At 38.4% G+C, this 24,745-nt stretch overlaps 1 protein-coding gene across 1 annotated transcript in view; it reads left to right on the plus strand.

Annotated features, from left to right (window-relative positions):
• The window catches only part of GRIA4 (glutamate ionotropic receptor AMPA type subunit 4), a 286,052-nt gene that overhangs the window by 229,392 nt on the left and 31,915 nt on the right, over positions 1 to 24,745 (plus strand). Inside the window, 4 exon segments of the mRNA XM_032219807.1 lie at positions 10,883 to 11,089; positions 15,920 to 16,290; positions 18,983 to 19,181; positions 21,908 to 22,155. Coding sequence (XP_032075698.1) covers positions 10,883 to 11,089; positions 15,920 to 16,290; positions 18,983 to 19,181; positions 21,908 to 22,155 — 1,025 coding nt within the window.

Raw genomic sequence — 24,745 nt, forward strand, 5'->3', positions numbered from 1 at the left:
TTGATAGCCTTTCGGATGGCCATGAGAGTGGGTAGGGTCCGGATCTCTGGGGATAGTTCATTCCATAGGGTTGGAGCGGCTACAGAGAAGGCCCTCCTCTGGGGAGCCGCCAGCTGACATTGTCTGGCTGACGGCACCTGAAGAAGGCCCACCCTGTGCGATCTTATTGGCCATTGGGAGGTATGCGGCAGTAGGCGGTCTTGTGGGGTGGGTACAGATCTCACCTCAGGGGGCACAATATTCTAGAGGTGTTTGGACTGAGGCTTCCCAAGAGCATGAAACAAACTCCTTGGCCAGTAAAAAACCCTTTTATTAATTTCCTATGAATTCTGCTCATCACATACAGCAAAGTTTTTCAAGGGAGGATTTATAGTCACAGGACCTCATCTGGCTTAGAGAGCTGACAGGCCGATATCTGCAGAACTTGGCAAAGAGTCCGTCGAGAGTCACAAACCAATTAAGTGGACTAATTGCCTCCTGCAAAACCATGGTGGGTTGCTGCCAACATTACTACCGGCATTACTGCCGGTTAGGTGCTAGTGCAAATTTGCACATAAATAGGCCTGCGCATGTGCAAAATGTTAAAAAATGGGGAAAATCAAATTTGTACAATGAAAATTGTTCTATGCATGCGCAGAACCAAAAATCAAGATGGTGCTGCCATAGGAGAACTGGTTTGGGGGCGTGGCAGGCCACACTGGTTCCAGCGACCCAGCGGCCGCCAAACCACTACTGGTTCTGCCAAACCAGTCCAAACTGGCCCAGTAAAAAACCCTTTTATTAATTTCCTATGAATTCTGCTCATCACATACAGCAAAGTCTTTCAAGGGTGAGGATTTACAGTCACAGACCTTATCTGGCTTAGAGAGCTGACAAGCCGATATCTGCAGAACTTGGCAAGGAGTCTGGGAGAGTCACAAGCCAATTAGTGAATTAATTGTCTCCTGCAAATTCCACCCCCCCCCTTTGCTCCCCTTTTATTTCCTCTGGGAGGGGCCATTCATTATCTGGCATTACTCCCAAGTCAACCCCTGTTCTTTAGTTGTTCCCTTCGTCTGGCAACTCTGCCCATGAGCACACTGGGAACAGGCCTGCAGCTATTTGTCTGCCTCACGGTGTCTGACTCTGAAAAGCAGATGATTGCTTCATACGGCTCTGGCCCACTCTCTGACTCCAACACAGAGCCCTCATCAGAGCTTTTCCCAGACTTTAGGACTAGCCCATGTTCCTCCCCAACCTCCTCGCTGTCTGAATTTGCTTCCAGCTCTGCTGGCCGCTAGCGGGCCACAACACAAGGGTAGGATCCATGGCAGAAAAAGGCTCTCTTTCCTGAATTAATTGGTCTACTATGCCTTATACATCAAGGATCTCTTCCCCAGAGAAAGACTAAAAGTTCTTTTTTGATCATATGATGAAAAATCCTAGTATTACAGAGAGTGAATACATTTTTTTTTAAATGATCAAATTTAGTCGCGTACACAGTGGGTACCGAGAGTGAAGCTTAGGATGTAATGATAAACTGGAACATTGATTAGAAAACATTTTCCCCCCAAGGCAACAGATCTGTCTACTCATCTTTAAATCTTTATGCTGTAAACACTGATGTCCAAACATCTCTAAGCAGTTGGGGAAAAAGTAACCGTGTTATAATAAAAAAGAGGAAAAGAAGGCTATCGATAAAAATAAGCGGTGATGTGAAAATATTTTCTGCTATATTTTCACTACACTATTAAGAATCTACTCCTAGCTGTGCCATTTTACTCCCCCCACACACACACATACTTTCAATAGAAAAACTTTTCAGAATGACTGTTTCAAAAAAATCAAATCTCTGGATCAAAAGTAGCACAGTATAAACATGTAAAATAGCTAAGGCTTAGACCCATGTCCTATACCCAGGTGTTTCAATATCCAAAGGGAATAATAATATCCCCAAGTGATAATATCCAAGAGATTCTATTCGTTTTATTTTAAATTCATGTTGAAATTGGTTTATTACGATGCAATTTAAATTCAGTGGACTACCTATGAAGGGAGAGCCACTGTGCAAAATTATTCTCCATCATGAAATATGCAGTGAACTCTGCTTTTATCATATATATTGGAAAGAATCATCTGGGGTAGAAAGATTCAAGCGCTATCAGTTTATTTGTTGATTTAATCAATTTATATAGCCACCCATCTCATGAAACTCTGTGCAGTTTACGATAACATAGATAAAAAGGCATAGAATGTAAGAAAAGAGAAACACCCAGCAGTCAGGAATCATAAGAAGATCATTAACACAACCAGGATATGCTTTATCTCACACACGAGGCTCCAGGCTTCAGAATAAAGCCACATTTTAAAGTCATTGAGGAATGTCAATAGGGCTGAGGCTAACCCGGCTAACCTGGAGCCGCATGTGGCTCTTTCATCCCTCTGCTGCAGCTCCCTGTTCCTGGTCAGCTCCACAGTTGATAGTTAGGACAGGCAGAGGAAAAAGCACGCTATGCTAGGAGGAGACTCTATGGTGGGGGAAGTTTCCGGTCGGTAGAGGAAAAAGGATGCCACACTAGGAAAAGACTCTATGGTGGGGGAACAGAACTTCCGGTCAGCTCCAGAATTGAATGGAAGGCTTCCAGTTAACACTTTTGTGGCTCTTTGAGTGTTTAAGGTTGCCGACCCCCGGGCTAACCTAGGTTCTGGAGGAAAGATTCAATGTAGGTGCCAAGATAGAAAGGGTCTCCTCCTGGAGTGCAGCAACTTATATTGCTTAATTGATTGTATCCATAAATGTCCTCTTGCCAGATCAGATAGGCAGAAAGAACCAGGAAGAGTCCTATAAGTAACCTAGTCCAAATCCATGAATGGCTTTAAGGTGACAACCAGAACTTTGAATTGTGTCACAAAGAATCACACTGGAAGCCAATGTAGGTAAAGGAACAATGGTGTCACATGCACCAAATAACTAGTGGCATTAACTGCCTGTGCCATTGTATTCTGCACCAGCTGGAGCTTCTAAAAACACTTCAAGGGCAGCCACATCTACAGTGCTTTGCAGTAGTCCAGTCTGAAGGTCATAAACACATAAAGATTTGAGAGGAGTCCCCCTCCCCAGACCAGGAGACCCTGTGATTGCAATATGTCCTTAAAATAAATCTTCTGTCCAATTGGGTAGAACTCAATTCTGTGTATATTCTGCCCTATATAATACAGTAAGTAAAAGTTAATGCAGAAAATGCATACTATACTTTTTAGAGTTATAGTACTCAGAAATGTCTTTGGAAGACAGGAGGAAGAACTATAGACTATACCAGGGGTCGGCAACCTTAAACACTCAAAGAGCCACAAAAGTCCTAAACAGAAGCCCTCCATTCAATTTTTGGAGCCGACTGGAAGTCCGGTTCCCCTCTCATAGAGTCTCCTACTGGGATGCTAACAAGGCATCCTTTTTCCTCCACCTGTCCTAACTGAAAGCCCTATCAATTGTGGAGCCGACCAGAGTCAGGGAGCCATAGAAAAGGGATGAAAGAACCACATGCGGCTCCAGAGCCGCAGGTTGCTCAACCCTGGATTATGCAAACATCATGTAGAATATATGTCAGCTCACAGAAGGAAAGGAAACTAGGAAGCATTTCAGAAGGGATCCTCCCTAGTTTTCCAGAGCGTAAAAGAAAAAGAAGGGACGAATATTTTCATACTTTTTAGTGTAACCTTACAATAAAGATAGAGCTAATATTCATGTGTTTCTTCTCTGGACTATTTCAAGAGGCTAACATTTAGAGACTCCTGAAAATAGAACCAGACAAATCACTATGGTGAAGAATTGTATTCAGAAAAAGCTCAATTCAAGATGTGGCATTTGTTTACATTGTTAATTTTTTTCTAGCTGTTTATTCAACTGAGGGGGAGATGCATTCAAAGTATTTTACTCCAAAATAATCTGAAGCGGAAAATTGATTTGCAGATCTCCAAGGGATACTTATGCAGTTCATTAAAAGAATCAAGCCCTGAGCTATATAATTTCCTATGTTCCATTAATATAAGGCCTGCTATAAGTTTTGAACCACTGTATCTAAAGGTAACTTACGATAGCCCATGCTCAATGTCAGTGCTTTAGCTGAGCAGTGTCTGAGTATGGGTCTTGGCATGCATCAGGCTAGATCAGATGTTCCCAGACTTTCTTGCTTCATAGCACCTACGTCAGAGTTTGTTGCAGAAAAATCAAATCCAGAAAGGACACGCAGATAACTGATTCAGCTGGATTCATTAACTTCTTTATATACATAATAACAGATGAATAATTGTACAATACCAATAGTAGACTCTTTCAACATGGTAGAAGTTATAAGCAGAACACAGGAGAGAATAGTTAGTTTCATTTCAGAGTTCAAAGCAGAGTAGTTTCAGTTCTAGTTTCAATTCTCAGCACAAGCTCACATTTGTTTAAGCTCCCATTGGCTGACTTAGTTGCTATGCCTATTCATTGGCTGACCTTGTTACCATGTCTCTCCCAGGCATGAATATTCTAACAACCTGGATGTCTCAGTAATTTTCTGAGCCCCTAGACCAAATGACAGCTGAAAACCCAACATCACAAAAATTTAAAATACCTCTTGGCACCCCTGTATGTTTGGCTTGGTGCACTGAGCTCCTGCCTATGCCAGGTTTGGCAATCAAGTACCGTAAAATCTGGGGTGACAGAACATATCTCAAAAATGAGATATTTAAAACAGGACTAAGGAACACTGCCATTGCTTCTAATCCAAATTAATTCTGGTCCAGACAAGGATTCAACACAGCTTATGTCATTTTCTTAATAGACTTCCTAATATATTTAATCATGTGATTAATGTGTTTTAATCAATCCTATGGAAGAAATCCAGCAACAAGAATAGCCGTATGAATTGGCCTCTTGTATATAAAAATAAGTTAGAGAAAAGTTCCCTGGCAATAAAATTGACATTAAGTTTTCTTGGCCACAAGTAATATTAGATTCATTTTATTTCTCATGGGGAAAGGCTCTTGCTTCAATTAGGCAAGTGTTGCCTAGAGCCTCAAAGCAGTTTTGTCTCTCGTTTGATCTTTGCTTTTTCCATAATGCAATCCATCTCCACCTAATTGACAACTATGAAATGATAGCCTTTCATTTAAGCAATTATCTGTGGAGGCAATTCCCAGAAAGACTTGATACTCGCAGTGATAACTCTTGCAATGGAGGCAATATGGAAACCAAGAATATTTTGCAAGACCAGTCCTCAGACTAGAACAGGGGGGTCAAACTCAAGATCCGGGGGCCAGATCCAGATTTGCTGATGCTGTAAATCTGTTGGATGTGAGCATGTGTGGGAAGGCCTGGGAAGGGGGTGCATCTCACCCGCACCCTGTTTTTGGTCCTAGGAGGCTATGGGGAGGCATGCTAGGCCCAAAATGGGGCACCGGGGGGAGAGGTGTCAGTTAATCCCATGCATTTCTTTTGCCTTTTAACTTTTCAATATTTAGCTATGAATTCCATGTTTAATTTAGAAAACAAATAATGACCAGAGTCAATCAACAACAATCTATTTCGCTCATTTATGTGTACCAAACATACAGTGCAGTGCAGAATCTGGTGAATTTGCTTTTTTTTTTCTCCTCTCCCCCTCTCCCCCAAAAAAGAGTTACATAAAGAAATAGGTGCTCTGTTCCTTGGCCTTTCATATTAAGGAAAACCTATTTAGTGCCACTTGAGGGGGGGGAAATAAATCAGGCACTTGAGCCATTTTCTGCATTTAAGTGGAATCAGTAACGTCCAATTTTTCATTCTGTGAAAATCAGATATATATTGATTTGTAAGTTTCTACTGCATGCCACACTTTTTAAAGAATTCAGCAATTGCTTTTTACCCTCACATTTGTTATGCTCCTATGCTTATTGTGATTCTATGCTGCTTCACCCATAAAGATATAAGAGCAACTTATTTATATACTACTCATAAGGAAATTGAACACTGTTCTTCTTTTACCAAATGATATGTTCTTGTGTTGTATGTATATATGTTTACATTTCTGTCTTAAACTCGTATGGAAAACAAGATTACTGTCTGCTTTATTTAACTGAAATAAGCATGGAGTGCATTAATATAATTGTTTATATAATATTGGTGTACTATAAGAATTCGTAGTTGAGAGTAGAGAATTAGATCATTTGCAGTGTTTTAAATAATAAAAAAAAACCAAAATGTTTGAGTGGTTATGTTCTATGTATCTTTCAAATCTTGTCTCAACTTTCTTTACTAGAGTCCAAGATCAGTATAACCTGAATTTGAAAACAAATCAAGTACAATCCAAAAATGTAATAACAGTTTGATGCATAGAGAACATCTGTTGATAGATCTGGATATGATGCAGTCTTATGGAAAATGCACAATTAAATGCAATTAAAAAGCTGGTTTTAGGAGACCTGTCATTCAGGAAAATTTCTAGGTAACATTGATTGTGGCCCGTTAGGAAATTTTAAAAAGGCAAATAAATTGAGAGTGCAATTCTGCATACAATTTTACCCTTTAGAAAACGGAAGATACAAGTGTATTGCCTAAGCACTATGGCACTGCTGTCCATACTTGCAGAAGAGAGGGCTTTAAAATGTGCTCTGTAAGAAACCCATTAGGTATGGGTAATTTAAATATAATCTTCCCAAACAGGTGGTAACTACACGTTTAAATTTTCATCAGTGTGTGCTAGTTTTTTTATTACAGGTAATCCTTGATTTATGCTACAATTGAGACCAGCTATCCACTGTTTAAACAAGCTAGTTGTTAAGTGAATTGAGGCTGATGATATGACATTTTATTTTTGCTATGGTTGTTAACCGAACCACAGCGGTTGTGAAATGAATAACATGGTCATTAAGTGAATCCAATTTCTCTCATTGGAAGCTGGCTGAAAAGGTTCAAACAGCAATCACATGACCCTGGGATGCTTGACACCATGATAAACATGCCTGTTGCCAAGCGCCTGAATTTTTATGAAGTGGTCATGGGATTCTCCAATGGTTGCAAGTGCAAGGACCAGTTGTAAATCTTTTTTTTTCAACGCCATTTGAATGGTTAGCAAACAAATGACTATAAATCGATGACTGCCTGTATCTTGTGTTTTCATTCTGTAGGATTCAACAGTCAAGTTAGGACGTTCTGGAGTGAGTTGCCAGAACATCTTTTAAATCTATATCAGCCTCCACTAACTATTGTCTAGCACGGGGGTCTCCAACGTTGGCAACTTTAAGCCTGGCCGACTTCAACTCCCAGAATTCCCCAGCCAGCAAAGCAACTTTAAGCCTGGTGGACTTCAACTCCCATAATTCTGGGAGTTGACGTCCACCCAGCTTAAAGTTGCCAAGGTTGGAGCACCCTGGTCTAGCAGATACCCTGGGAAGTTCTGAAAATAACCTTCATAGATTAAAACCTTGTGTTTCCCATTGTATTTATGAGGAAATTTTTTCCTATGATGTCGAAACCTTGATATCAAAATGCAACAAACCATGAAACAATGTCGTTACGATTCTTAGCAGGTTTTTTTTTTTGCTGAAATAAGAAATAAAAAACTTAAATAGGTTTTATCTGATGCTTAACTAAGTAAAAAAAAATGTTTAACACCCATCCTCCCTCCCTCCCTCCCCTAAAAGAAAGGGTAATTCCAGCTCAATTTTTGCAAATAAATAAACCTGGGTTTTTGACACAAGAGTTAAACAAGATTATTATTTTGGTCATCCCTAGAATTAGTTTCTAGCAGATAAATTGCTTTCCAATTGAATTTCACCTGTTTCATTATAAATCATGGAAGGAATCCATTATTTATATACATTAAAAACTGCAGTCATTTTGCAAATAGTGACTCAATTGTTTTGCCTAGAATAGAAATCGGAAAACAATCATTAGTACAGAGGTAATATTCAGCAGATTCTAGAGAACCAGAAGGGGAAATTTTGAGTATTTGGAGAACTGGTAAATATCACCACTGACTGGCCCCGCCTCCATCTATTCTCTGCCTCCCGAGTCCCAGCTGATCGGGAGGAAATGGGGATTTTGCAGTAACTTTCCCCTTGAATGGGGTGGGAATTGAGATTTTACAGTATCTTTTCCCTGCCACGCCCACCAAGCCACACCCACAGAACTGGTAGTAAAACTTTTGAATTCCACCACTGGTTAGTAACATTTGGACATCCCCCCCTCAACAGGCCACCAATGGCTAATAGGAACATTTGGGGGGGGGGGATGAGCAATATTAAGTGTTTATAATAATCACTGAGAAAAGTATTTTTTTACTACAAGTTAATAGACCCTTGTTGCCCAGACTGTGCAAAGTTATATTAAGTTGGGAAGTGGAGATAGAGAGTTGAACATTTTTATATATTCATTTCTGTTTCAATAATGTATTGGTGTGATTTAGAAAGGTTTCTCACTCTGAAATAATTGTTATATTAACCAGTACTATAAGTATTTGATTTCTTTGTCTAAATCTTATACCATACAAACTTTCATTGTCAGACTTAAAATACAGGGTTTTTTCTATGTATATTTTTAATAATCAGCTTCAAAATTTTCCTAGCCTTATAGTTATTAAAAACTACATCAACTAAACACTGGATTGACCTCAACCCAAATGCATGTCACATTTTGTTATCTGAATATCTAAAAGGAATAGTGTCATATCAAGTATGTAATGATGCTCCAAAACATTCTATTATACATTTATCAACAAAGAAGTTAACTTTTTAGGCAAATTCTGAATGGATCACCTCGCATTGTACACTGCTACTACTCGGCTTGCACTACTTTGCCTTTCATTTTTTTTTCAGTATTTAGCAGAACAAGGTAAATATATATGCATATATTATGGGAACTAAACCATTGGCAAACCTGTTCCTAAGTACCTTAGGTATGCAGCCCACTACATCAGTGGTGGGTTCCTAACCGGTTTACTACCAGTTCGCTGAGAGAGGGTGTTTTGCATCTGTAGGTTAGAGAAGAAAATTGCCAAGAGATCACTAATGTCTTTTAGTGATAATATTAATTTCCGCATTAGTAGTTCCTTTTTACTTCCAAAAAACACCCAGATACCAGAAAAACTTTTTCATCAAAATAATGAATATTACTGAGTTGCTTAACTCGGCCCTCATACCTTCTTTCTTTATTACAGAAATAATATTTCCCTGCTTTCCTAGTAGCTCCTAGGTACCAGTATAGTAAATATCTGATTGGTTGTCCCTTTGTGTATTATTACATGAGCTATTTGATTATAATGTCAAAGCTTTATTCTATGGAGCAAAGGGCAGCAATCACAATTCTCAGAAAATGCACTTGCCTTCTATTTGCCACAATTTGACTCAAATGAAAGTAGATGAGCAAAAAACTGAGATGTGACTTAAAATAATTATTGGCAAACAGTGTCTTGATCATTGGGAGTGAGGAAAAGAGCACTAACACAACATAGAAACCTCTAAATATTAAACATCTCTTTTGAAAAGCTAAATAATATGTGCCTGCTACTGCAAGAAGTGCTTGGATAAACTAAAAAAATATTAGAATACAAAATGCTTGCGCGCTACCAATCACCTCTGTGTTTGCTCTTACTTTTTGCAATAAAATGGGGAGTATAGTTTATTGCAATTGTACAAAAATTAGCAGTGAAATTAACATGGAAAAGTGATCAAAGAGAAGAAATTAAGAAGTGCTTAGGGGAAAAAAAATGTCCTCTTGATTAATCTGATTAATTTTGAAGTTACTATGACAGTTTGACAGAGGACAGAGACACATCACGGATCTCAAAGTAGTATTTCAATTTGTAGATCATATCTAAATTTATAACTAGGTTTAACTTTATCTAATTAACTAATGAATAGTTCATGAACTAAGTCCGCATCATTTTAATCAGGGATATTGTTTATTTGTTTTAGTTTTCATCCATGTCCTAAGGAACGAATCTTAAAAATATTAAAAAAATATTTTAAGTCTATTAATTACATTGCAAGATCATTGTCATGTGTGCTGATATCTCACAAAAGATATTTTACATGCAAGTTGTTGCAGCATGAATTACTTAAGACCATTGGCTAATTTATTTGGATTAGTAAATACAATATTGGCAATAATTGTATAATTACATAATGAACAAAATATAATTAATGAAGACTAACTATGTCCTCATATTTGGAGCATGTAGACTTTTAAGCGGTGGAATTTGAATTTAATTGGATATGTACAGTATGATTCATGCATGCATGCCAGTGGTGGGATTCAAATAATTTAACAACCGGTTCTCTGCCCTAATGACCAACTAAGTAAGCGGGGCTCAGTGGTCATGTGACTGGATGGGCGTGGCCAACTCAAGGTCACTCAGGTTGATGGGCATTTTGCCTTAGCTGTTACAATGTAATAAGGGTTAACCAAAGAGGCAGTTTCTGTAAGGAGGACAATAAAGATAAGGCTAGAAACAACACCAGAATGTTTCCTTCCTGTCTTCCTTACAGGATTAGCCCTGTAAAGTGGGGAAAAAACAGAAGGAGATTTCTTCCAACAACCAGTTCTCCGAACTGCTTAGAAAGTTAACAACTGGTTCTCCCAAATAGGTGCGAACTGGCTGAATCCCACCACTGATGCATGCACAACAATTATGATTGCTTTAATATTACAGTAGAAATTCATTGAATCGACAGATATGTTGTGGATTTCTCGTTCTGTTTTGTGATGAATATCTGTTCAGTAATATTTGTTATAATCTTTGTGAGGGTGAAAAACCTGACAAAACAACATGTTCTGTAACTGATGGTGAACAATGAATCTTTGTTTGAACCAGAATGGTGAACATGTTTGTTTGATACGATACCTGTTTTCCCTTTCACAGTTTTCATTCTTTCGTTGTAGGAAGCCCCATATGTTATGTGGAAAAAAAACAGAGAATTGTTTGATGGGAATGAGAAGTATGAAGGCTACTGTGTAGACCTGGCATCAGAAATTGCAAAGCATATTGGCATCAAGTATAAAATTGCTATTGTCCCTGATGGAAAATACGGAGCAAGGGATCCACAAACAAAAATCTGGAACGGGATGGTGGGAGAGCTTGTATATGGGGTAAGCATTCTTTGATGCAGGTTTAGCTTAAAATTATCAACAGTGCAACTATAATTATAATAAACAGGCTGTTGCAGCCCATTCATGAGTGACTTTCTATAGCCTGTTAAATAAGAAAAGGGGTTTTAAAGAGGGAAAGGGGTTAGTAAGAACAGAAGTAGCAGTTAAAACCCTAAAACTGAGTCTGAAAAAGGTTAAAATATGCTTACCCTTCCTTCCAGTGATATTGAAAGAGAAAATGTTGGCAAACTGTTGCAAGCCATTGGTTGCCTGGTGAAGTGCTTTGCAAATCTAACTCCAGCAAAGGATGGTACACAACACTTAACATTGATTAAAAATTAACATTCCATTGTGAATCTTCATGATTGTTGATACAATTCTTCAAATGTGAGAGGAAAGGACATGCAAGGGAGGCAGATTGCAACACCACTGCTTCTTTTGTAAACTGTTCATGTATGTTCACGAAACGCTTGAATTGGAGAGAAAATTGCATTTTTGTGCTGGAAGAGACATTAAAACAATTTCCCTTTGATGGGTCATTTGCCAGAACATTTGAACTAGCAAATGTAAAAATTCCCAGACAGTTCCCTCTTTTTTTGTCACTTAGAGAAGATGGAAATGTATTTTGACTATACAAGGGAATTACTGGAGTATGAAAGTATTCATCAGAAATGTGCATTGGCCCTTAATGTAACAGAAGGAGATTGATGAGTTTACTATCACTGCTGTGCCCACCCTGTCCCCAGCACTTCTGCATTGCTCTTCAGTGGTAGAGGATTTTCATGTAAAAGCTATTTCTGTCCCCAGTATTTCCAAGTTAGAATTGGGAAGGACACTCCAGAGGTCAAAACAAAAGCACAAAACGAGAACAGTGAAAGAGAAGGTTGATTTCATTTCCTCTTCTTTTCGTGAAGGCATCTTCATCAGTTAAGATTATTCTGAATGCTTCTTGAGAAACTGCAGGGAAAAATTCACCTTAAATTATACATACATGATCAAAAGACAATATTTATATGGCATATTTTTTAGGTCTTCTTTTTGATTTCAACTGTTTATGCAGTATTACAAGACTGCCATTTTTGTAGAAAGCACTGGATTGTTCTAGATGTTCATTTTATTATTCATTTATTTATTATCTCTTTCCCAAGCAGATGACAAAATTTTCTATCCATCACCCTAAGTGAAGACAGGAATGGAAATATTTCAGGTTAACCAGTTGACTTAGTCAACTGGTTGTTTTTACACTTTTGAATTGACTGATGAATTAAGAAAAACCTATCGTTTCCAAAGCATCAGAAGAGTATTATATTTTAATTTCATCAAAATAAATTGTCAGTTTAGTTCTGCATGTAGCACAAGCCAACATATCTCAGATGTGTGTCCCCTGGATCAAAGGTAGTTTGCTCCTAGGCAAGATTGATATTTTTAATCTGATTCAGGTGGATTAAGTAAATGTCCTTGGAAAGAGGAAGCTCTATTGAAGACAATGAGGTTTAGTTGAAACAGTGACGCTTGTGGAATTTAAAAAAAAAACTTCTTGCAACTATTTATGCTGAAGGGAGCATGATAAGTAAATTTAGAGAAGAAGAGAGGATGTCAAGAGCTTTGTAGCTGTCTTTTTAATATGTTATTCCGTAAAAACTCCCTACTAGAACTAATTTAATTTGCAAGATTAGCTATATTTTAATGCAATTTTCATCATCTTTATCTATTATACTTCTAAGATTTCAATAATTCCAATGCAAGTTGCATTTCATTGTCAGATAATTTTAAAATGAAGCACAGCCTGCAGAGATAGGGTATATCGTCTTTTACTTTCTACATTTTAATGACCAAAATATTAGCTACACAATGGTACAATTTTTGGAGATGATTTAGTAAAACCCTTTCTAGTAATGAAAGACATTAGCATACATCCTGCAGATGTTCTGAAAAGCTTTAGCAGTCAAATGCAGTTAAATATTCATCTTTCTGCAGAGGATTGTTCTCTGTTCATCAGATAATGAATAAATGGTCAGTGGGCATTTCTGTCCTAATCTGGGACAAATTCCAATATAAAGTTCAAATAATTTCCGCTGCGTTGGACCAACCTTTCTTAGAATGATATGTCACAAAGCAGAAGTAAAGTGGATCACACAATGATACTTACCATCTGCTCTGTTCACATTAGCCTTTTCTTTTAGATATAAACATGTAATAATAGATGTATACTATTACTTATTAGGAGTCCAAAATTCATGTACAATGAAAGTTTAACTTGTAGTTGCTTAATGTAGACCAGGGATGTCAAACTCAAGGCCTGTAGGCCGGATGTGATCCGCAGGGTGCTTAAAACTGCCCCACAGGGCTGCCCTAGAAACAGTGAAGGACCGCCCTGCAGTGCCTCTGTGTGCCCCTCCCGGGCTCCGTTTTCACTGGCAGAGGGCTGCAGGAGGCCATCGTGGCCAAAAACAGAGCCTCAACAAGTGACATCTCCCGAAGTCAAACACAACCCTGATGTAGCCCTCAATGAAATCAGATTTGATGCCCCTGATGTAGACTATAGAAAAGCCTCTCAGGGCAGATTGCTATATTGCAGTGATGGCGAATGTTTTCGGCACCAAGTGCCAAAAAGGGAGCGCTTGTCTGGGCTGTAACAAGGAAGAGGAGCTTCCAAGGAGACATGTGTGTTCCAGAAAATGAACTTCCAGTTTCTAGCATGCCAGCAAGATTCCAGTTTCTGCTGTGCATGCACATGTGCCCATTATCTGATTCACACCAGAAAACGGAAGACCAGCTATTCCGGTTTCCGGCACTGCTGCACACACAAAGGCCAGTTGATCATCATGTGCGCATGCGTACCAGAAACCCGGAAGAGGAATGGGTGACTCCACGCATTCCAGGTGACATGGCTCTGTGTGCCACTTTGGGCACGCATGCCATATGTTCGCCATCACGGTTATATTGCATTGAGCTACAAACTAAGCATAGCCAAGAATGATTGATTAATGTTAAAATAAGTGGTGATAATATGCACAATATCCACAGAGCTAGGGAATATACTAAGTTCATGCCTGAGTCCCCTTTGTGTTTGTTCAAGATAGACACAATGGTAGAGCAAAGCTCTGCATTAGGGATAGGTGAAAGGAACGTTTTTAAAAATCTTTTTCTTTTAATGTGGCTTTGGATGCTGGCACTTGAAGCTGGCTAAGCTTGGAAGTGGACTGAACATCTCATCTGCCCAACTAGCTCTGAAAACATTATCACTAAAAGCCACTTTTACTTGGCATAAATGATATTTTCATTGCATGCAAGAATAGTTTCCAGTTTTGAAGTTAATTGGTCAAATGAATAGGATTTCTCTACCTATGACTAAGGGACATGGTGGCTAAGAAGCTGAGCTCGTTGATCAAAAAGTTTGGCAGTTTGACAGTTCAAATCCCTAGCGCGGTGTAACGGAGTAAGCTCTTACTTATCCCAGCTTCTGCCAACCTAGCAGTTCGGAAGCATGTAAAAATGCAAGTAGAAAAATAGGGACCACCTTTGGTGGGAAGGTAACAATGTTCCGTGTGCCTTCGGCATTTAGCCAGCCACATGATCATGGAGATGTCTTCGGATAGTGCTGGCTCTTCGCCTTTGAAACAGAGATGAGCACTGCCCCCTAGAGTCAGGAACAACTAGCACATATGTGCGAGGGGAACCTTTGCCTTTACCTATGACTAGTAAGCGAAGGGGAGAATTGGATTTTATCAGCACTCTTGAGAACTCATCAGAATCACTTCAAATTTTCCAAGACTTTTTTAAAAACTCTGCTGGTAAAACTGAATTGATTTTTTGATTTGGGATGGAGCAGTGAGTCCTTCTTTAATCTGTACACATGCAGAAATTCCCAAATTTACGATTTGGCATTTCAAATGCCCAATGGAACATAAGCAGAAAAGGCTACAGAATACTATTTCTCAAAAGGGGCACCAAACATAGGATCAAACATGGGATTCAGGTAGCATGCCTCAACTAGATATACAGAGGGTTCAATTTGGAACTATTTACCATATTTCATACAATCTTTTTATAATATTAAACTACTATATCCCACAAGAAGCCTCATAAATTCACATATTATATAGGAGAAAAGCTATTCGAAGAACATATGTCTGCAGTAAAATCTGGTAGGTTGCTTGATTCTTATCTTTAAAAATGTGCTTGGATATCTACATTGAGCAAAAGAAATCCTTTACCAGCAATCATGAAGATCCACTGTACATTGATTTTACTGATCTATATAAAGCAAGTATCTGACTTAGCTTTCCATTGTCTTCCTGTTGATCTACCTATGTAGAAGTTTTCCTACATTGAAGAAGAATGATTTTACCTAATATAATATAGCATAATGTATATTTCAGGATACAAGGTTGTCTGGATTTACATTACCTATGCCCCTATCTTTAAGTAGAGTAAAATCATACACACCTCTCAATTAACTGAAAATTATTCCGCCTAGAATTCTTCCTGGTGTGCTACCACTTTCTCCTTTCAAATGTCCACTCCTTAATTCCATTACAGTGTCTCCAGCACCCTATTTTTGCCATTAGCCTCTATCTTAGCCGTTCATTTTAGATCAGGGGTGTCAAATCCGCGGGCCTGATGTATCACATGCTGGCAACACCCACTCCCGGTTTAGCAAAGGGGAAAAAAGTCACGATATCTCATGTGGCGACGCCGTGACGATGCAAGTTTGACACCCCAGATGTTGATGGATGAAAACATGATGTATCATCCACTTGTTGCACAGTACAATGTCTTGTTGTTCCCCTAATCTCTATTTGTTTGGGCTCCCCTTTTCTTTTACAGAAAGCAGAAATTGCAGTTGCACCTCTGACCATCACTTTGGTGCGTGAGGAGGTCATCGATTTTTCTAAGCCCTTTATGAGCCTTGGCATATCCATTATGATCAAGAAGCCCCAGAAATCTAAACCAGGAGTTTTTTCCTTCCTGGACCCCTTGGCCTATGAAATTTGGATGTGCATAGTCTTTGCCTACATTGGAGTCAGTGTTGTCCTATTCCTGGTGAGCAGGTTTAGTCCATATGAATGGCATACAGAAGAGCCGGAGGACGGCAGAGAAGGACCCAGCGATCAACCTCCTAATGAATTTGGCATCTTCAACAGTCTTTGGTTTTCCCTGGGTGCCTTTATGCAGCAAGGATGTGATATTTCACCAAGGTGGGTAATAATGCTGAAATTGCTTCTACATTTGATCCCTAGGATAAGGATAAGGATAGTCATAATATATATCCCATGTATATAAGCACAGGCATTTTGTTATGATAACATCCTTAGTTTCTTAACTATTTTGTTTATGGAGTTGGAATTGTCTTATTTTCAATGTATCAAGCTATTACTGCATCTCCATAGATTACTAATTCTTGGGTTTCTTTCTTTGTATTTGTATCCACCCTGACTACTATGATATGAAAATAAATGGAGGGGGATTCTCCCACCAAAAACCAACCACCCCTGCACTTCCTGTTCCATTACTAAAATGAGATCAAGTGTAGTCAAATGGTCAATGGTATGACAATATGGTGCCCCATAACAACTCATAATCATTGAAGGCACCACTTTGAAGGGAAGTAGAGCCCTTACTCTGAATAAAACAGGGAAGATGATACAGAACTTTTTCCTGTGACAATCAGACTAATATTCCCTACCATGGACATTTTCATCATCCACATGCTCAGCCAAATATCAACCTGGTTATCTTGGCAACGGGTTAATTTTTTTCTCCTGAAAGACATTTTTTATAATTTTCAGCCATTCTTTAATATCCTTCTCACCAAGAGAAAGAGATATGAAAAAGTTCAAAATAAAAGGATGGTTTATATCTTAATAATTCCCAATCTTGTGAATTCATCTTCCTCTATCTTATTCATATTCTGTTCTCCCTTAGCTGATTTCCCTCATATATTTTGAAATACTTTTGAGGTTTCCCATGTTGACCATCTTGAGACTAGCATGGCAGGAATATATGAAGTGTCTGACCCAAATTTAATCCAGTAGCTGGCCTATATTGTCAAAGAACAATATAGTTTTAAGTTACAAAGTTACAATCCACAATAGTACTTTGTTGGGGAGAGGAGATGCAAAGTTTAAGATTTTGTATTAGTTGGCATTATTTTTTATAAGGAAGCAAATCAATAAGGAATCATTTCATTAGCAGTCTGTTCATACTTGTACACATAAATAGTAGACAACCCCATTCCACTAAAATGTCTTGACAATTCCCATCAGCTGCACCCAGCATTTCATGAGACCTTGACTTGTTCATAGTCATTCATCCTTGGTCACTTCCAGGGCACGAGTGACTGTGTTTTGGGTCGCTGCAAAACACTCTACATGGGGCTGCCCTTGAAGACCACCTAGAAGTGAACCAGTGCATGCAATGTTAGCACCCCTAAGTTTATAGACATTTCACTCCTGTTGCATGAGTTAAACCTCTGGGTGCAAAGGTTATGACCATTAAAGCTCTACATGACACAAGAACAGCCTATTCACCTCTCCATGGGGTTATCTGCCCATCCCACTAGATCAGATAAGGTGGACATATTCCAGGTCCCTTCCCTGAAATATTACCATTTAGTGAGTTTTAGGAAGAACATTAAATATAATCAAGTAAACACCTAGACCCAAACACTTGTGATCTCATTTTTGCCATATATCCATTTTTTTCTGTAGGAGAGCAAATCTTGGTATTAATATGAGAAAGAATAGTGAGAAACTGTTTACTAAATTGGTATGGTATGGTGTATGGTGTATGTACGGTACGGTACAGTACAGTAATAGTAATACCATATTTCCCCGAAAATAAGACAGGGTCTTATTTTCTTTTGCCCCTGAAATAAGCACTTGGCCTTATTTTTGGGGAGGTCTTATTATTTTTGAGGTGCAGGAGGTGATGAGTGTGGTCACCTCATGGCTGCTGCTGTGTTTCAATATTTTGGTGGAGGGCTTATTTTTTGGGGAGAGCTTATTTTAGCACATGCTCTCAAAAGCCCGATTGGGCTTATTATCCAGGAAGGTCTTATTTTCAGGGAAACAGGGTAGTAATAGTAATAGTATAATTATAATATAGTATAGTATAATAATACTACCCTGTTTCCCTGAAAAAAGACCTCCCCGGATAATAAGCACAATTGGGCTTTTGAGTGCATGCACTAAAATAAGCCCTCCCCCCCCCAAAAAAATATTGCAAAACAGCAGCAGCCATGAAGTGACCACGCTCGTTGCCTCCTGCACCTCAAAAATAATAATAATAATATAAAAATAATAAGACCACCCCGAAAATAAGGCCAAAAACTTATTTAAGGGGCCAAAAACACAATATAGCATAATAATACTATAGTTGTAGTTAGTTATAGTTAGTTATAGTTGTAGTTGTAGTTGTAGTTGTAGTTGTAGTTGTAGTTGTAGTTGTAGTTATTGTAGTTATCGTTATCGTTATCGTTATCGTTAGTTATACTATAGTATAGTAATAGTATAGTATGGTAATATTATAGTATAGTAATGGTAATAGTATAGTATTATGCTATTATTAATGTTCTAATCGATAAATACCCAAAGTGACTTCTCAATACCTAGCTTGGAAATCATTCCATTAGCTACTGTAGCAAGCAGCTCCTCCTTGTAAGAGATAAATTAAATGTTTATTCAAAGTATATTAGATTTTTCTTCATTCCCCAGCTGTCGTTGCTGCATGCTGGAGTGTGAATCAGATAATAAAGAGAAATTTTATTAAACAGAACAACAATCTTATTATGTGACACTCACCATGATTGTTGTTTGATGGATACATTTCCTGTAATCATTTATTTTGCTGCACCTTCTAGGAAAATAAACATATCTTATTGCTATTTAGGTCCCTCTCAGGTCGCATAGTTGGAGGCGTCTGGTGGTTCTTCACGCTAATCATAATTTCATCGTATACTGCTAACCTTGCTGCTTTCTTGACTGTTGAGCGAATGGTCTCTCCCATAGAAAGTGCAGAAGACCTCGCAAAACAAACAGAAATTGCATATGGGACTCTGGACTCTGGTTCAACAAAAGAATTCTTCAGAGTAAGTTGGTATGCTTCCTGAAATTCAATTTTTCCATCCAGTGTGCTGCTGGTACTATGTTCCATTATACCTAATCTGTTTTGCTTCTGTGGCAAATGCAATATCGAAGTTATTCCAGTGCTGTTTGTTTGTTACTTTAAAAATAAAAAACAAGAACTGCTCTATTGGTTGACATTTGGGGTAAACACTTTAACCATCTGAGGATTCAGAGAGAGGTGATTCAAATAGAATTCTTTCCTGTTTAATGGGCAAAGCAGAGTACTGAAACACAAGGAGCTTCGACAGGCTTTTTGTGGTTATAAGGTGTATTTCAGGTTGGTTTTTGTTTTATTCTGTTGCAGACTTTGATGAAAAGCTATGCAGTTTTGCTACGTGCAGATACTGGATGAGAGAGAAAGTAACTGCACTGAAAATACATAGGATATGTTTCCAGCAGTTTGAGTAATCACATTAATTTTGTAAAGGTTTCATTTGTATGGTTCTCATTTTGTTTGCTATGTTATAAGATATATATGTATGTATGTACGTACGTATACATACATACATACATACGTATACATACATACAGACAGACAGACAGACAGATATAGATATAGATATAGATATAGATATAGATATAGATATAGATATAGATATAGATATAGATATAGATATAGAGATATAGATATAGATATAGATATAGATATAGATATAGATATAGATATAGATATAGATATAGATATAGATATATGTTGTATTTGTGGTGATAAATAAATAAAGGGAGACTAGTATAGATCTATTTCAAGCTATTTAGTTCTCATCAGCTAGCCATACCCTTACTGGGCTTCAAACCCAGGGTATGGCTAGCTGATGAGAGCTAAATAGCTTGAAATAGATCTATACTAGTCTCCCTTTATTTATTTATCACCACAAATACAACACAAATGTAACAAAGGCAACAGTAAAAATATTGGGTTTCTGTCGTGATGGTCTCTTGTGACGAGCCGATAGACAGAGAATGGAAGCAGTCTGCTTCCTCCCATATTTGGGCATACCAGGAGTTGTGACACTATATATATAGCTTCTGCCAACCTAGCAGTTTGAAAGCATGTAAAAATGCAAGTAGAAAATTGGAACCACCTTTGGTGGGAAGGTAACAGCATTCCATGCGCCTTTTGCATTTAGTCATGCCGGCCACATGACCATGGAGACCTCTTCGGACAGCGCTGGCTCTTTGACTTTGAAATAGAGATGAGCACTGCCCTCTAGTGTTGGGAATGACTAGCACATATGTGCGAGGGGAACCTTTACCTTTACCTTTTTAAGATATAAAAAATACCTTCCAGCAGCTTGGAAACAAGAAATGTAAAGTATCTCTAGGTCCCACTGATATAAGCATGCATTAATGTCCTTTCAAATATGATCTAACATATTTTCCTTTAGCTACAGTATATTCATTTGTTGACATTAAATGGGGTCTCTAGAAATGTTGGACACAGACAAACAAGAAACTCATAAATTGCTGCAGTCTTTAAATGCAAGTGACATATTTCTGAATAGAAATGTATAATGCTATGGTGTAAATCTCACTGTTATCAAGGAAACATAAAACCTGATAAACAGTGGTATCTGTTGTCACTTGTACTCTTGGCCTCTGTCCAAAATACGAACTGGATATGGTTCACTCAAACTGTTCGAGATGTGCTAAGCAATATGTTGGATCCAGAATCACTCATATTTAAATTAGAACCATTAAAAATAAAATGTTCAGGTAAGAATAAGGAAAGTGAGATGTTTCCCATTGCATACATATTGACACTAATGAGGGAAATCCCTTTGCATGCCCGGACTTGCATCTAATGTTTGCATACAAGGCCATATGCTTTGAAAGACCTTATATATAAGATCCAGACAAATGTCTTTTGAAGATTTAATTTAATTGGAAAAAGGGAGTTACAATGAAATTGTACTTACTGGGGTAGTAGGGTGTAAGGTCCTGCCTCTTCAGTCTTCTCAAGAAAGTAGAACTCTTGAAACGATTATCATTTCACAATGAACTTTTATTGAAAGACAGTGATAGCAAAGGAAATATAAGCAGGAGCTGAAGTTTCCCACTCAAAAGTGTTTGGTTAAACTGCTACAAGCCTCTCCCAATGTCCAGTTCAACATCAAGCTAATCCCAAGGTGTGAAGATGTTTTGAGAACCTCAGGCAGAGAAGATTATAACTGTCAACTCCCAGGCGCTGTGCCAGAAACAGAGACAAAACTTCTGCCCCTCTCTGAATCAGCTGATCCGTGGGCTGTGGGCCAAGGTTAAGGGGCCTCTTGCACCTCAAAAATAATAAGACTCCCCAAAAACAATGCCAAGTGCTTATTTTTGGGGGTCAAAAGAAAATAAGACCCTGTCTTATTTTTGGGGAAACACGGTAGTACTCAATAGATTTACTGCCATTAATTCAGACACCTAGTTACTGTTGTATGCATTTACATATATAATTTTTGTTTTTTGTTCTGGATTCTATCTTTGAAGGACATCAAGAACTGGGCATAAAATAGTTAAAATATGTTAGCTGTGTGCCTGTCAAAACTGCAGTCCCCTTTCAATGAAAGCATCTCATTCTATCAAAAGAGACCTATTTCCTATTGTGGAGCAACCAAATGACCCTTGACTGTATTTGAGATCTCAACCAGGTTTTGCAAGGTTCTTGTTCCTTTGTTGCATCTAATCTCCTTTTAATTTCCTTCAGAGATCTAAAATAGCAGTATATGAAAAGATGTGGGCCTACATGAGCACAACAGACCCTTCCGTCTTCGCTAGGACCACAGCTGAGGGCGTGGCCCGTGTCCGCAAGTCCAAGGGCAAGTTTGCCTTCCTCCTGGAATCCACCATGAATGAATACATTGAGCAGCGAAAGCCATGTGACACCATGAAAGTGGGCGGAAATCTGGATTCGAAAGGCTACGGAGTAGCCACACCAAAGGGTTCTTCATTAAGGTGGGTGGAATAATATAACAATATAAAATGTGTTGTTATAGTATTCCACCTTCCCTGATGTCCCTGATCTAGTTCTTTTTGTGTTTTTCTGTCGACATGGTATGTTCTGTTTTCTTTTTTCCATTTCATATTTTTGATCGTCCAGGAGGTAACAGTTGCTCACAGCAAAATCCATTAAATAAGTGACATTTAGTGTGTATATCGTCCAAGGCCATATAAAAACCATACTCTCTGAACACTGCTTCCAAGTCTTTTTATAAAACAAAGGCCCAAGACCTGATGTTTACGCACAATGACTTTTTAAAACAAAACTGCAAAATTCTGCGGAACAGCTTGTGAAATTATGGCCTTTAAAGTATTTGAAGCTCTTAATATTGCTGTACTGAAGTACGGATAATCCTTGACTTACAACCACAATTGAGCCCCAAAATTTCTTTTGCTAAGACAACAGTTGTTAAGCTAGTTTTGCCCCATTTTATAAACTTTCTTGGCACAGTTGCTAAGAGAATCACAGTACTTCTTAAGTTAGTAACACATTTGTTCAGTGAATCTGGCTTCCCCATTGACTTTGCTTGTCAGAAGGTAGCATTTATCTTTTTATTTTATTTCTTTTATTGTTATAACAATAACAACCTTGGTTGTTGTTAGTTGTTGTTAGTTGCGAAGTCATGTCCGAACCATTGCGCCGCCATGGACAACATTCCTTCAGGCCTTCCTGTCCTCAAATTTTTCCCATAAGGAATAATGTAGTGCATTACAAGTTAGCTCACACCAACAAGTTCTAGCTTGTGTGTTGAGTACCAGACAAATGATGAGTACCGGGACAAAAGTTTCACATTGAAATGCATTGGGCACCAAATTTGATAAGTTTCAAAGCAGCTGAGTACTAAAGGTATCACTGTACTTGGTTGCTATTGTGTATAGGTTTTGTAAAAATTTATCTTTTTAATATTGTCAACCACCCAGAGTTACTTTGGGGTAAGATGGGTTGATGGATGGATGGATGGATGGATGGATGGATGGATGGATGGATGGATGGATGGATAGACAGAGAGACAGATGGGTAGGTGTGTGAGTGGGTAGGTAGCAGTGACGTCAGGAGAGGCAGTCAGGAGAGGCAGGGGAGGCAGAGCCTCACCACTGTCATCATGAAAAGAAAAGAAAATGTAAAAGGAAAAAGGCTGAGGTAGTTGCTGCCAGAGTCAGACTCTGCTTAGTGCTTAACTGTTTAAAAAAGCCTCTAAAAAGTGCCCTCTACAGGAGGAGGCCGGAGAACCACATGCCTCATTTAGTCTGTCTGACTTTATGATCACTTGAGCAGAGTTAAGCAAGTGTTAAAAGACGAAAAATTCCTTATATAGATAAGGCACGTGGTTCTCTTGCCTCCTCCTGTAGAGGGCATTTTTTTAGAGGCTTTTTTAAACAGTTAAGCAGAGTCATCCATTGGGGACTCTGGAAGCAGCAAGCCCAGCCTGACCTCAGCAGCTCTTGCCTTTTTCCTTTTACATTTTTACATTTTCATGATGGCAGGCAAGAGCAGATTTGAAATCCTCTGTGAAACAGGTGGAAAAGGTATGTGGGTCAGAGGTAGGGGGAGGAATTCAAAATTAATGTAATTTGTAAGTAATTGTAACTAATTTGTGTGTGTGTGTGTGTGTGTGTGTGCGCACGCGTGTGTGTTTGTTTCTTCACTCAAACAAACTCTCTCAATTTGAGAGAGAGATTATTTTATTTATTTATTTATTTATTTATTTATTTATTTATTTATTTATTTATTTATTTATTTATTTATTTATTTGGTTTGTATGCCACCCACTCTCAAGAGACTCAGGGCGGCTAAAGGATTTCAACTCTGCTCTTGCTTGCCATCATGAAAATGTAAAAATGTAAAAGGAAAAAGGCAAGAGCTGCTGAGGTCAGGCTGGGCTAGCTGCTTCCAGAGTTATAGAGCCTATCTGAGACAGTGGGATGTCGGGGGAGAAGAATGCCTCACCAGCCATAAACCTCACCACACGTCACTGGTAGATAGGTAGGTAGGTAGGTAGGTAGGTAGGTAGGTAGGTAGGTAGGCAGGCAGGCAGGCAGGCAGGCAGGCAGGCAGGCAGGCAGACAGACAGACAGATCTACAATAGATCTACAATACAAGACATGTCACTTTTTTAGTGCTAATAACTTTGAACAGTCACTAAATAAATGTTTGTAAGTCAAGGACTATCAGTGTAGCATATAAATTCACTCAAACAAAAGAAAAAAAACTTTTCCAAATGAGAATATTAAATATATTGCAATGCAATTCCTTGTTCAGTTTATTCTGAAGTAAGTCACAATCTCTTCAGTGTAATTTATTCTCATAAGAATGAGTACATGAAGTTGAGGTTGAGAATAAGTCCCACTGGAAAGAAAAGGAGGCTTATTTAGAACAGAACATGTTTAAGATGATGCCGAACCTATTTGTTTTTATATGCAAGCTGATTTGATTTGCAAATAAAAACAATCTCTCCCCCCCCCCTTTGATTTGTGTTCAAAGGAAATAATCTACAAAGCATTCTGAATAATGGCAACCGAAAAAGCTGTGGACAATTTCAGATTA

The sequence above is a fragment of the Thamnophis elegans genome, chromosome 6 (genome assembly GCF_009769535.1).
Source record: "Thamnophis elegans isolate rThaEle1 chromosome 6, rThaEle1.pri, whole genome shotgun sequence".
Classification (NCBI taxonomy): domain Eukaryota; kingdom Metazoa; phylum Chordata; class Lepidosauria; order Squamata; family Colubridae; genus Thamnophis; species Thamnophis elegans.